Source organism: Apteryx mantelli, unplaced genomic scaffold (genome assembly GCF_036417845.1).
Source record: "Apteryx mantelli isolate bAptMan1 unplaced genomic scaffold, bAptMan1.hap1 HAP1_SCAFFOLD_20, whole genome shotgun sequence".
Classification (NCBI taxonomy): Eukaryota; Metazoa; Chordata; class Aves; order Apterygiformes; family Apterygidae; genus Apteryx; species Apteryx mantelli.
The window spans coordinates 4,106,451-4,120,192 of record NW_027118553.1 but is presented as its reverse complement, the minus strand read 5'-3'; the positions used below and the strand labels follow the sequence as shown (position 1 = coordinate 4,120,192).

General features: G+C 51.8%; 1 protein-coding gene across 1 annotated transcript; it reads left to right on the top strand.

Moving 5' to 3' along the window:
* Positions 1 to 10,944: 10,944 nt before the first annotated feature.
* On the top strand, positions 10,945 to 11,862 carry LOC136995984 (olfactory receptor 14A16-like; the record flags this gene model as incomplete). Its single annotated transcript, XM_067316978.1, has 1 exon — positions 10,945 to 11,862. A coding segment is annotated over one exon (918 nt), but the record flags the coding sequence as incomplete, so codon positions are not given.
* Positions 11,863 to 13,742: the final 1,880 nt, after the last annotated feature.

The window sequence follows — 13,742 nt, the reverse complement described above, 5'->3', positions numbered from 1 at the left end:
TCAGGAACATGCCAGCCATTCAGCCCCTTTGACTGCTGAGGTGTCCCCAGACTGGTGCTTTGCATCCTGGGCCTGAAGGGCTGAGAAATCTTTAGAGCCAGAGCAGATGGGTGTCCCACCCCCTGGGCCAACAGGTTACAGGGCATCAGCAGGGCTGTAGCGGCTGCAGGGAAGGAATCACTGCCCAGGGCATGAGCTGATCTGTCTCCCATGTTGGCTCTCCCTGCTCTGGCTGTATTCCCAGCCAGAGGGGATGCAGGCTTCCCACTGGGGAAATGCAGGAGAGCCCAGTCTTATCTAGAGGAGCAGGGTCCCACCACACCTGCTGAGTGGCCAGGGCTGCAGGCTGCAGACCCTACTCTGCTCCTCGCAGACCTCCTGCCTGGGGCTGCAGGGTGCCCAGCAGGAAGGCAGGCATTCCTGGGGGTCTGGTGCCATTGGGGTGGTGGCCTTTGGACCAGCCTCTGTCTGTAAGGGACTCAGGAGCTTCTCCGCCTCCTTATTAGTGGCAAAGTTAGTGTCCCAGGTTCTTCCCTCTGGAGAGCTGAGGATTTAATTCTCGGGAGAAGGGGAAAAAGGAAACCCTTTTGTCCATCGGACTTGTACCACCCTGTCAATCCTCTACTGCCTTATCCTGCTGTATCACCCCAGAAGCCCTTTGGAAGGGGCATTTTTTGGTTTCTGACCCTCCATCTGACCGTGCTTTGAGCAGCAGGTTGCACTACAGGCCTCCTGTGGTCCCTTCAGCCTGAATTATCCTAAAAGCCTATGACATCAGGCCCCATTTCAAGCACAGAGCAAATGTCTCTGGGACAGGAGTCACTTGTGCTTTATGTGACCATCTAAAAGAAGGCAGGTGAACACTTCCGCCTTCTTCCTTGTTGACTGTAAGAACAGCCTGGGAGGCACTGCCTCAGGCATATCTGCATTATCCTGGAAGTTCTTTGCATCCACCTTTAACCACAGAGAAGTCCATTGCCTGGATCCCCTCAGTGGTGAGGGGATAAATGCAGGCTTTTCTGCAGGGTGAGTTCTCTACCTCTGTAGTTGCACCTCTAGGTAGATGGTGCCATGCTGCCCTTTCTTTCCTGCCTGAAGCTCAGGCTGGATGGGGATGTGAATGTGGAGGTTGGCTGTCACTGCAGTGACTGTGAGATGGTGGAGAGGTAGGAGGAATAACATAATCACTGTCCTGGGCTGCAGCAGAGAGGATTTCCTCTTGTTCAGGATCTGCTTGTCAGGATCCCACAGGTGACTGCCCTGGAGGGCAGAGGAGCCATGGAGCCCTCTTGGATCATCAGGGACAAAGTCCTCAAAGTACAGGAACAGTCTAGTCTGCAGGAAAGTCCATCAGGGCCTGGCCTGAGGCTGTCGTGGATGAGCAGGGACTTTGTGATTTAGGACTTGAAAAGGCAGAAAGAAGTGCACAGAGGGTTGGAAGGGGAATGGACTGCCCAGGAAGAGGACACAGCCATTATGTGTGGTGGAAGGGATGGAGTTAGGCAAGCCAAAGCTCAGCTACAGCTGGAACTGGAGTTGGAGCTGGAGCTAGAGTTAGGAAGGGATGGGGAGGGCAACCAGAAGGGCTTCTGTAAATACATGGGCAACACAAGGAAGGCAGGCAGACAAGGAAAATGTGCTGTCCCGGCTCAGTGGGGCAGGGGATGTAGTGACAAAGACAGGGGAAAGGCTGAGGAGCTCATTGCCTCCTTCTTTTACCAGTCTTGTCTACTGCCAGGCCTCCCTGGCCCCCGAGTCCTTTGGCAGCATCTGTGTTAGCAAAGCCTCACCCATGGCAGAGGACGGAGCAGCTGGGGAGGACTTTTGCCCAGTGGGCACACACAAGTCCATGGGACCAGACATGAAGCACCCCAGGGTGCAGGGAGAGGTGGCTGGAGTCACTGCAATGCTGCTGTTGATTGTCTTTTAAAGGTCAGGGTAATCAGGGAGGTTCCTGATGACTGGGAAAAGGCAGACATTGCACCCATTTTCCAGAAGGGCAAGAGGGAGGAGCTGGGCAACGACAGGCTGGTCCTCTTCACCTCATTCCCTGGGAAGGTGATGGAGCAAATCCTCCTGGAAACCATCTCCAAGCCTATGAAGGACAAGGCCTGGAAGAGGCAGCATGCATTGACCAAGGGGAAATGGAAACCATGCCTGACCAACCTGATTGCCTTCTGCCATCAGATGAATGGCTTTGTGCACAAGGGGAAAGCAGGGGATTTTGTGAAGCTTCACTTTAGCAAGGCCTTTCACACAGTCCCGCACAGTCTCCTTAGAGGTAAATTGTCCAGATCTGCACTGGATCAATGCACCATGAGGCAGGTGGAGGATTGGCTGGAGCATCAGGCTGAAACACTGTGATCAGTGGTACAAGTTCCATGTGGCAGCTGGTTACTAGCGGCATCCCTCAGTGATCACCATGTGGGGCAGGACTGTTTAACATCTTGATGAATGGCCTGCACAGTGGATGGAGCGCACTCTCAGCACCTTTGTGGACAATGCATAAGTGGGGGAGCCCCTGGGCAACCTCATCTAGTTCCCTCTGCACTGACTGGGCTGGTTGGGACTAGATGACGTCCGGAATTCTCCCCCACCCTAAGTACTGTGATTCAGTGCACTGTTCCCTGGAGAGCTCTGTAAAGAGAGAAGAGGCTGAGGAAGAAGAAAGGAGAGAGAAGGAGAAGAAGAGATCTGAAACATGTCCATTTAAATAAAGTAGTTCCTCAGAACAAAGATTCTCCATGCAGAGGATTGCCAGCAAATGTGTTTTGATGAATACTGTATCTCTCTCTATATATGTTTACGCTCGCATAGACAGACTAATTCCTGTAGTGCATGAACATGGTGCTGCCAATGAATAAGAAAGAAAAAAAATATCTGGCAATGGTAAAAACTGTGTGAAGTTTTGGAAATGAGGATTTTTTTTGTCAGAAAAAAGATTCCTGTAAAACATTGCTTTAACACGGGTATGTTGAGATTTGTGCAAATTTGACCACCCAAAAATAGAGCATTTCCTTGAAGTTGGTCACCCTGCTTTCCTCACCAGTCAAGAGAGCCCGACACCTCAGAGTGCAACGTGCTCTGTGCAAAGAGTGAGGGGTGGCATGGACAGCCCTGGGCAGGGGGTGGTGTTCTGAGCACTGGGCTCTGTGTGAGACACAGAAATATCTTGCTTAATGGTACAGGCCTGAATATAACAGAAATGTTTAGAAAATGGCATTAAAAATGAAACAAGAAAGAAATTAAGACAAAGATTGAAAGCAAAGAAATGCTTTGTTATACTTTCCAGCTTTTCATTTTTTTGTGTTCTTATTGTCTTTCCTGATTTGTTCTGTTTTAGCACACAAGTCCTTCGGGGAGATTCTGCATTATCTTTTTGTCTGAAAAGGAAAGAGATTTGGAGAACTGTGGTGGGATGCAGTCACAGGGTCATGGGTGGCTGGTGCCATTGCAGGTGCCCTGGACCCCTCTGCCCAGCCTCCCTATGCAGCTCTGAGGGGCACCGGTCTCCTGCAGGTCCCCTGCGATAGTTGCCAGGCCCAGGCAGGTCCCTCAGAAACACCGGGGCCTCTCCAAGTGCCACTGGGTGCTTGTGGTTGGACCCCTGAGCTCTGCCTGGAAAGGTGAAGAACTGTTTTCAACATTTCAAAAATATGAGCACACTTTCATCATTTTGAATGATTGGCTAATTTTAATGTCAATGTTTTCCTATGATGAAATAGTGGGAATCTTCAGGAAGGGTATTAATCTCAGGAGAAGAAATATTGATTTGCCCTGGACCTAGTGTTTCTATTGCTCTGTCTGTGATGCTGTGGATGTAGTCTCAGTGATCTCTCACATATTTGCACATGCCCAGATTAATTTGATCATTTCTAAAGTCATCTTTGCATCAGACGATCTGGGCGTATGCGCTTTCCACAGTTTTCTAGTCTTTGTCCTCCCCTTGCTCTTTCGCATTCAGATACCTCTCAACACTCCAGTTGCTGCTTTAAGCTTCAGGGAGTCTATAGCTTACCTCCTCTTGCAGGAGTCTCATTATCTCTTCAATCAATTCCTGCACTGTGTGTCTGTCCAGCCTTTCCTATCTATTTGTGAAGAACACTTCAAGGAAGGTTATTCCTTGTAGACCATGGACCTCACTGGAGGCAACTTGGACTTGACATACAGTTGAGGAGTGTATTTTATTTCTTGTGAGATTGGATCAAGTTTATTTGTGTTTGATCGCAATGAAGACAAATCCTTCTGTGTCTGTTTGCAGCTAGTTGTCTAAGGAAAGCAGGTGGGAATTGGTGCACATGAGCTGTAACATTCAGCTGCAGCCTTGAGTGGCAAAAGGTTCGATTTGAACAAGAGTGATCGAAGTCCCCAGTGGCTGATGAGAGAAGTGGCAGGGCTGGGGAGGTGGGGAGGAATATTTTGCATGGCTGTCTGACCTCCAGGATGGTGCTTTTCCTACATGTCCAGACCTCATTAGGAGACACTCTGGACCAATATCAGTTGGAGAAGGTGGATATGACTCTAGGTTGTAAGCCTTAAAATAAGGAAAACTCTGAAAGCAGAAATCCTTTTTTTTTTTTTTTTTAATGCTCATTGAAATCTTCCTCTTGTACACTTGTACACTCCTGAAACGTCTCCAATTAGCCACAGCACAAGAATTGAAGAGCTGAAGAAAATTATGGGGAGAGGCATGGCTCCTTAGGGGTTTTTGTATCTTAATGACCCCTGGGTGTCTTTGGTGCTGAGCCCATGAACCTCAGATGCTGAGAGGAGACTGAAGAAACCTCTCAAGAAGTTTACGTCAGAAGCAAATCCCCAAGTTTCCTGGAGCATTAACAGGTCCCACTGAGGGTCATTATCAGCAAAGGCTCCCCAGGGGCTGATTAGAGCAGAAAGTTGGAGGCCCTGATTGCAGGTAGGCAAAGGCAATGTGAGGGTGGCTGTGATGCCAAGTCAACCTTGCTGTGTGTTATCAAGCAGAATGGCCAAGCCCCAAGCCAGCCCCTGGTTAGGGTGATCCTCTCCTCACACTTTACTCAGGTCTCTTCCTGGGGCAGTGTCGGGGTAGGGGGGTGCGCAATGCCTAGTGCAGGACAACGATTCAGCACCTCCTGGGCTCTGTGGAGGTGAGGAGGCAGCAAGGCCCCAGTGCTGTAAGGAAACGTCATCTTCTCGTAGGCCTTGGTGGCAGAGACACCAGCCATAGCCAGGAGGACAGAGACCTCAGTTCTGTTGGAGGCTTTCAGCCTTGGCATTGCCCTCGGTCATCTCCACCACAGGCTGTCCTATGCTGTCACAAACCTTCACCTGTTTCCCTGCAGCCTGTAGACACCCAACCTGCTTCCCCACCTTGCTCTCACTGCAGGATCTCCCCACCTTTACTGATGTCCTGCTGTCTTTGCTGGCTGCTCCTTGAAAGAAAAGGCAAGGGGCTGATCACGGAGTCCCTCTGGGTGTCCTGCTGCACCACAGCACTACCCTATGAGTGACATTCTTGTTACCTGAAGTGCAGTCTGAACCTCTCAAGGTGCACTTTGTGGCTCTTTCCCCTTCTCATGCTGCTTTCTACTACCAAGAAAAGCTCCATCATCTCTGAAGCCACCCTGTCACAGGCAGTCACAGGCGACTACTGTATTGGCCTTAGCCTCCACTTCAGCAGGCTAAAGCAGCCCAGGTCCCTCAACCTCTCCATACAGGCCATGTGCTTCAGGCCCTCAATGCCATCTGGGCAGACCTCCTCTGCACCCTCTCCAGTTGCTCCCCATTTCTCCAGCACTGCCTGTACCACACTGGGACACACTGTTCCAGACATATGGCCACACCACTGCTGAGTGGAGGGGGATAAGAACTGCCCTTGCCTGGGTGGCCACGCTCTTCCTAATGCAGTCTTGTATGCAGCTGGCCTCATTTGTGGTGAGCACGCACCACTGGCTCATATGGCACCCCTCATAATGTCCAGGACCTTCTCCTTGGGGTCACTGCTCTGCCAGTCAGGTCTCTGCCTGCCCTGATGCATCTGTTGTCCTGCCCTGCTGATGAGGTTTTCAAAGAGGACAGGATGTGAGCTTTACCCCTGCATACCCCACCTTTCCATGGCTTCCTGGTCAAGCATGACCCATTCATGAAAAAACTCTGAGCTCTATCGTACAACCAGCTTTCTCCCCATCTGCATGTCTACTGGACATCCGCTATTCTCTTCTCCTCCACAAGTGCAGGCCTTTTATCACAGAAGGCAATCAGGTGGGTCAGGAATGATTTACCATGCTGACTGTTTCCAGGCACCTTCTTCATGTGCCCAGAAAGGTGATTGCAGAGGATTCACTCAATGACAGACTCCTCACTAAAGTGAAGATGAATGGCCTGCGGCTCCCTGCTTTGTCCTTGGGGTCTTTTCTGAAGTTGGGCACAACATATTCCTTCTTCTGGTCTTTGGGACCTCCTCTAATCTCCACAACCTTTCAAAAATGACACAGAACAGCCTTGCTTTCAGAGCAGCCAGCTCTCTCCATGTCCATGGATGCCAGCCATCCAGTCCCAGAGACTTCTATGGTTTGAGTTCTAGAGACTCAAGGTACTGTGGATTGGTTTTCTCCTCAGGAGTCCTGACTCTAGGCACAACAGCTCAGGAGACCTTGTGGGTGAAGACGGAAGCCAGGAGGGAATTGACTTCCCCAGATCTATCTACATCTGCTTTTGCCAGAATCCCTGCCCCAGTCAGCAGTGAGCCCACATTTCCTTCTTTATTCTTTTACTGCCACTGAAGCAGTAGCAGCTCTTCTTCCTGTCCTTCACATCCCCTGCAAGTGTCTCTATGCCAGGGGAGCTTTGGCTTCCTTAACACCATCCCCACTTTGCTGGACAATATTTCTAAATTCCTCCTTTGCAGCCTTGGCCTTCTTCCCCTTTCCGTATGCTGCCTGATTGCCCTGGAGCTCACGTGGGAGTTCCCTGTTTAGCCAAGCTGTGTTCCAGAGATGTCTACTAATTTGACAAACTGTTCATTATGGAGGATTCTTGTGCTTGACGGGTGCTGTCCTTAAAGGCCTGCAGGGTTTCCTGAGCTCCTCTGCCCTTCAGAGCTGCCTCCCTTGGTCCATGCCATGGAAGAGCTCCATACATGCAAGCTGCCCCTTCACACATAGGGCATGTCCCTCCTCATCTTGCCTGGTGGTCTCTCCTGAAGAATTTGCACCCTGCCATTGGAGGACCCCAGTCATGCAAGTGATCCCACCACACCTCAGTTATTCCAGTCATCTGGCACTCCTGTGACAGCTTGTGCATCTCCATTTGCTCCTGCCTGCACTCCAGGCTTCATATGTTTGCATACATTTTGATAACAGCACCTTAGCTGTGGCGCCGACCAAAGATTTGTCACAGGAAAACTGTTACCAAGGACCTTATGTATGCAAAGGCTTTGATTGGAAGTAGTGACATGCTGTCATGGATAGCAGATGGCCATGTAATGGTGAAGGGAGGTTCCCACTAAGAGAGCAAAGCCTGCAGTGCCCGAGGCCAAGGAGAAACAGAGCAGGGCTGAGCAGGAATGGCAGGAGAGGGGTTGGCTGCCGGAGTTAACTCAGCAGCACCATTGGGCCTGTGACAGACTTCTTGAACCAATCTCCAGGCAGGAGAAGGTGCCACTGAAAAAGTCCCTGGGCCTGGGCAGCCTGTGATCCAGCCACCCTGAGGTCATCATTAGCCTAGTCCCTGTTCATACCATCTGGCAGGGTGAGAAGAGGTTCAGGAGGAGGAGAGCTAGAAGGGTTTGAGAATACTGAGACTAGAGCGGAGGCCTTGGTGTGATGTGCCTCCCATTTATGCAGCACACATGGATGTAGATGGGATGGACTTTCCCTAAAGGAAGTGTTGGATTAATTTCTTTGGGCACAGGTAGGAAACCCAAGATGCCCTAGGGCACTTGCCCAGCAAGTACTCTAAAGGGGCATGGTTTTCCTGTAGGTCCCATACTGTATCTGCTAGAGACATGTAGTTGTGCCGGAAACCCCAGGCATCTGAAATGGCCCTGCTGGCCTATTTCTATGTCATTAAATCAAATGCCTGCACTGGATTACTATAGCTGTTCTTAACACTGGGATCTTCACCTGTCTCAGCTTCATAGAGAGTGGTGCTCTAGTAGTATTAGGCATCTGGGGTCATTTGAGATGGCCAAGGAAATTCCCCACCTGCTCCCCACCTAATGCTCTAGAAGGATGTGGGTCTCACACTTCCTGCATCAGAGCAAGCAGACACTGGCACATGCCTTGGAGCACCTCTGTCTCTTCAACTGTCCCCAGGTGTTTTTGTGTGAGTAGCTGACTCCCCACCCTCCATCTCCAGTGATTATAACAGGAGCTTAGACAAGGAGCTCCCATGCAGACCTCTATGCAGTGCTCACTTCAGTTTTGGCAAGGGGAATCCCACCTCCTGTGAGTTTGTGGAGTTCACAGGAGGGATCTGAATCCTACTCCAGTCCAGCAGCTTCTAAACGCACATGAGATGCCCAAATTGACTCCTCTGAATCAACACCTGAACCATGTGTCTGTGAGCTTCCTTCTTGTCCCTGCTAAGGTGTCCTGCCTAGTCAAGAGGGGGGAATCGGGGCTTCCAGAGTGGGACATTTCCACCTTTCACAGATAGCCATCTTCTGATGAAATAAACTACAATGTTGGAGTCAGTCTGTCTGCACTCTTTAGAAAAGAAAAATAGCTCATTATTTTGCTGTACTTCAGGGAACATTTCCCAGGAGGAGGGAGCACAAGGGACAGAGAAAGTCATGCCTTCCGCTGGGCGTCTGCTCCTGAGTGGGGCCAGGCTTTGGGGACAGAGGGAGCTCATGGCAACCTGACAGCACTGCCCAGATACAGCTGTGTCCAGAGGCAGCTCCTCTGCAAAGAGCAGCAGGTCTTGGGGCTCTGCCTGCTTCTGCTGACATGAGATGAGAGAAGACAGCGAGAAGTGAAAGGCAGTGTGGAGTGGGAGGCCAGAGGAGAGCTCATTGTGGGAGAAATCTTCACAGCCCTTTACACAGTAAGTCTCTGCCTGTAGAGCAAGACTACTGAGCTTCCTTGAAAGGTCTTCTGAATCCAACTATCCAGTGACTGATAGGGTTTTAAAAGATCATTCTGCTGGCTTCTCCAGCGTGGAGGAGGAGGAGATGCTTCAGAGCAGGGATTCCCTGCCACGCCATCACAGGGACAGGGCATGCTGCTACCTTATCCTGAGGATGGCTTCTGGGGTTGCGAAGCCAGGGAATGCACCCAGGTATGCCCATGGCTATGATTAAAATCAGTCTCCCTGCACCCCATGGTGCTGTGTGCCTGGAGGGTCAGCACTCAGCCTGCCTGAGGAGCTCCCCATAGCGCTGCGGGGAGAAGCTCTGGGTGAGAGGGGCGACCCCCGGCAGGACAGGTTCATTCACCCATAGAGCGGGTGCTGCGTGGGTCAGGGCTGCTCACAGCTCCAGCTCACCAGGACATTTTGAGAATGGAGATCTCAAGAGGACTTGTCTCTGCATGGTGGGAATGGAAATGCAGCAGTCAGGTTTAAACAAGGGGCTAAGATCTTCACCATCACACTGAAGGATGAATAGGTTTGCAAGTGCCTTCACCACTCCTCACCCTACAGACAGCACCAACATCACCTTGCCAGTCTCATCGGAGATTTTCTGGTCTGCTCTTTAACACCTGCAAACAGAGAGATGCTGCTGGGCAGTTTCCTGCTGCTTGGAGGTTTCTGCAGGGCAGAGCTGAGATCCCAGTGGGTGGGATGGGACCTGTGTGGGGACAAAGGAAGAGCTCCCAGCAAGGACATCTCCAAGCAGCAGAGAGATGGTCAGAGAGTGAGAGGAAACTGTTACCAGACACCCCATGTGAGGTCGGGGTGCAGGCAGTTCTCTGCCAGCTCCTTCAGTGCAGATGCTTTCCCCTGAGCAAGCCCCCGTCATCCTTCCTCTGTCACTCAGCAGAGGCATGGGGAATGAGCTGACTGTCCTTCAGGAGACCCCACCTTTAAGACACTTGACGTTCCATGGGCTGTGCTGCCAGGCTGTGCACTGCCCTCCAGAAGGGCACAGCTCTTCTGTAGGATATGTGTGATAGCTGAATGTGCCATGCAGAAGCCACAGAGGTGCTAAGGAAATGAAAATGCTGCTGCAGGTGGCTGTATGTGGGCAGCTGAAATAAGCACTGTGGGTTTTTGGCTACAAAATGAGTGTTGAGAGCTGCCTCAGTGTCAGAGCCACATCAGAGTCCTTATTCTGATCATCGGAGCCATGCGCTATGTCACACCCTCTCCATCACTCTTGGGACATCTGAACTGAGCGAGAGGTGAGTTTGGAGATCTGCGCTTTGCAAGTGGCCACCACTGTCAGCACAGGCCAGTTTCCTTTAAGGGTAACTTGTGGTTGAGACTGTCCCCTAGCTGAGAAAGGTGCATGCCCAAGGCAGCTGGGAATGGGACTGATGTGGAGACCAGTGTGCCATCCCTGTCCTAGGGCACAGGGAGAGCTTTTGCCTCTCAGGACTCAGTAGTCTTCACACGGAGAGCAGTGGAAAGGTTGCATATTCCTACCCTGCAGAGCAGACAAACAAACAAACAGAAAAGCCCCCAAAAGTGAAGCTGTTGCTTTTGTGGTCAAAATGCCTCAGAACTGGAGGTGAAGATGTTAAACCACCCTTCTGCCTTATAGCAGGACTGACCCCTCCGGAGCCTGTGGGCAGAGGCCCATGCTCCTCATGGCACATTCAACTAGCACAAATTGGAAGTCCAGACATGAGTAAAGCAGTGTGTGTGTGTGTGTGTGTGTGTGTGTGTGTGTGCGTGCGTGTGTTGGTAGGGGTGTCTGTGAGAGAGGGAAAGAACTTTGAACAGAGAATTCCCTCCTGACTTGTCACTGTCTTTTCCTCCTTGGACAGTCCAAGGGAGCAAATGCCCAACAGCAGCTCCCTCAATGAGTTCCTTCTCCTGGCATTCACAGACAAGTGGGAGCTGCAGCTCTTGCACTTCTCGCTCTTCCTGGGCATCTACCTGGCTGCCATCCTGGGCAACGGCCTCATCGTCACAGCTGTAGCCTACGACCACCGCCTCCACACCCCCATGTACTTCTTCCTCCTCAACCTCTCCCTCCTTGACCTTGGCTCCATCTCCACCACTGTCCCCAAATCCATGGCCAATTCCCTGTGGGATACCAGGGTCATTTCATACTCGGGATGCGCTGCCCAGATATTTTTTGTTGTCTTTTTTGTTTTGGCTGAGTATTGTCTTCTCACTGTCATGGCCTACGACCGCTACATTGCCATCTGCAGACCCCTGCACTATAGCACGATCATGGACATCAGAGCTTGTGCCAAAATGGCAGCAGCCGCCTGGGGTAGTGGTTTTCTCAGTGCTATTCTACACACTGCTAACACATTTTCCATACCACTCTGCCAAGGCAATGTCATGGACCAGTTCTTTTGTGAAATTCCCCAGATCCTCAAGCTCTCCTGCTCTAACTCCTACCTCAGGGAAGTTGGGGTTATTGTGGTTACTGCCTGTTTAGACTTTGGGTGTTTCATTTTCATTGTGCTGTCCTATGTGCAGATCTTCACAGTCGTGCTGAGGATCCCCTCTGAGCAGGGACGACACAAAGCCTTTTCCATGTGCCTCCCTCACCTGGCCGTGGTCTCCCTGTTTGTCAGCACCTCATTTTTTGCCTACCTGAAGCCCCCTTCCTTCTCCTCCTCAGCTCTGAATCTGGTGGTGGCTGTTCTGTACACAGTGGTGCCTCCAACAGTGAACCCCCTCATCTACAGCATGAGGAACAAGGAGCTCAAGGACGCACTGAGGAAACTGGTTCGATGGGTACAATGTCAGCACCAATAACATCCCATGTGCAGCCACTCATCATTCACAGGGTATCTAGCATCAAGACTCTGTGTTGTTCATTTCTTTTATTTTCTTACTTTTCTCTGGTACATTCTTGTAAAAAGTAAAAAAAAAAAAAGTTGTTTTGTGCCACTTCTCTCTCATTTGAATTTGACCCAGTGACCGTGTTGAAGCAGGAAGCCAGGCTTCCGCCTTCATCAGCAGAGATGGGAGAACCTCCGAGCCCGCTAGTCTGAGCTCCTTGGATGCCTTCAGTGCAATGAGGAGAGTTTCCCTTTGCAGTGTCTCTTTTGGTGCTGACACCAAGGGAGCTCAGGGGCACAGAGTCAGGCTCAGATGAGTACAGGAGGGGTGACACCATGCATCCCATGTCCATTAGGAGAGCTCAGCACCCCTGGCCACAGTCAGGGTGTGATCTCACACTCCTCTCCTGCAAGGGTTGCTGCCAGGTGTCACCGTGGGCTGGTCCCTTCCCTCTACAGAGCTCCGACACACACAGTGGAGTGGGAGTGTAGGGGAGGAGAGTCTGGACGCAGCCTGTGGGGACGGACCCTCTGTTCCTCAGGACCGTCCCCACACTGCCACAGCTGGCATTTCCCCACTGCAGCCTTCACTTGGGGGCTGCAAATTTCCTGGAGACTCGTCCACCAACAGCAGCAGGACTTTCTCTTTTCAGGGTTTCTCTCCTCACTTCCTCACAGTCCTCCTCTGCTTTCATGTGTGTATATGGCCTCAGTGCTCTTGTAATGCGGTGTTTCCCTGTGCATTTCTGTGAGCTCGGGCAGGACCAGGCACTGGGCACCCTCATGCCAGGCCTGGCCTCCAGAATAACATTTCCATAATAAAAAGGGATCTCCCCTCTGACATGCCTGAAGCCTGGCCTTTCTTCAGAAGATGGAGTCAAAATTATGCTTTAGGGATTGCATGACAAAGGGGCCTGGTGTTCTACTTGGGTACTCCATGGGCTCTGGGGGATGAGCTCAGAGTCTCTGTGTGATCTGTTGGGGACTGAGGGCTGGATTCAGGGCTCATCTCTCAGTGACCAGTGCCAGTGGAGATGGTGAATGGTCTCTGAGTTACCTGCCCAGGGCTGTCCCACAGGTGACAGTGCGGATGACATAAGGCTATCCTTGTGGAGGGGAATCTGAGCCCCCAGGAGAGCATAGGGGATCTCCAGGTAGAGCATGTGCCTGGGGTGGGCAGTGAGTGGAGCATCACAAATTGAGGGATGGTCCACAGTGGAGTGACCAGAAGGTAGAGCACTAAATGCAGGTATGCTTGGGGAAACAAGGGCTCTGCAATCCCTGGAGAGACAGTGGGGACCCAGGAGGCCCAGGGAAGGGTGATTGGAGGGTGATTCCTGCACCCTCAGAGAAACAGCACAGGCTAGAGCTAGTGCACACCCACACACATCTCCTGCCATTGCTAATGTCCTGGGGTCAGCATAGTCCAGCATCGCCTGGGGACTCTCTTCCCCATGGGGAGGAGAGGGAGGGCCTTCACCAGCCCCACGCTGCCATTTCCATTCCCGGCCTTTGCAGTTGCGTGTGCCCGGGTCTGCCCTCTTGCCTTCCCCACAGTCAAAGCTGCACTGAAACCCATGAAAATCATGGCACTCCTACCCTTGAACTGACATCCACCCCGAACCTGGAGCCTGGCCAGCCACAGAGGCATCACTCATCCAGCGCCCTGGCTTTGCAGCTGAGGGCAGGGGTCTTCGCCCCAATTTCCCTGCTCCTCCCCCTGCTCCCAGCACCGCTGCTGCTGTGCCCATGTCAAACCCTCCTGCTGCCAGATTGTCCCAGGGCCCGAGGCAGCTCCAGCTCCCTCCAGGACTGCGCTGAAGCCTTTCAGGAGTGGGCTGAGGTGACGCTGGC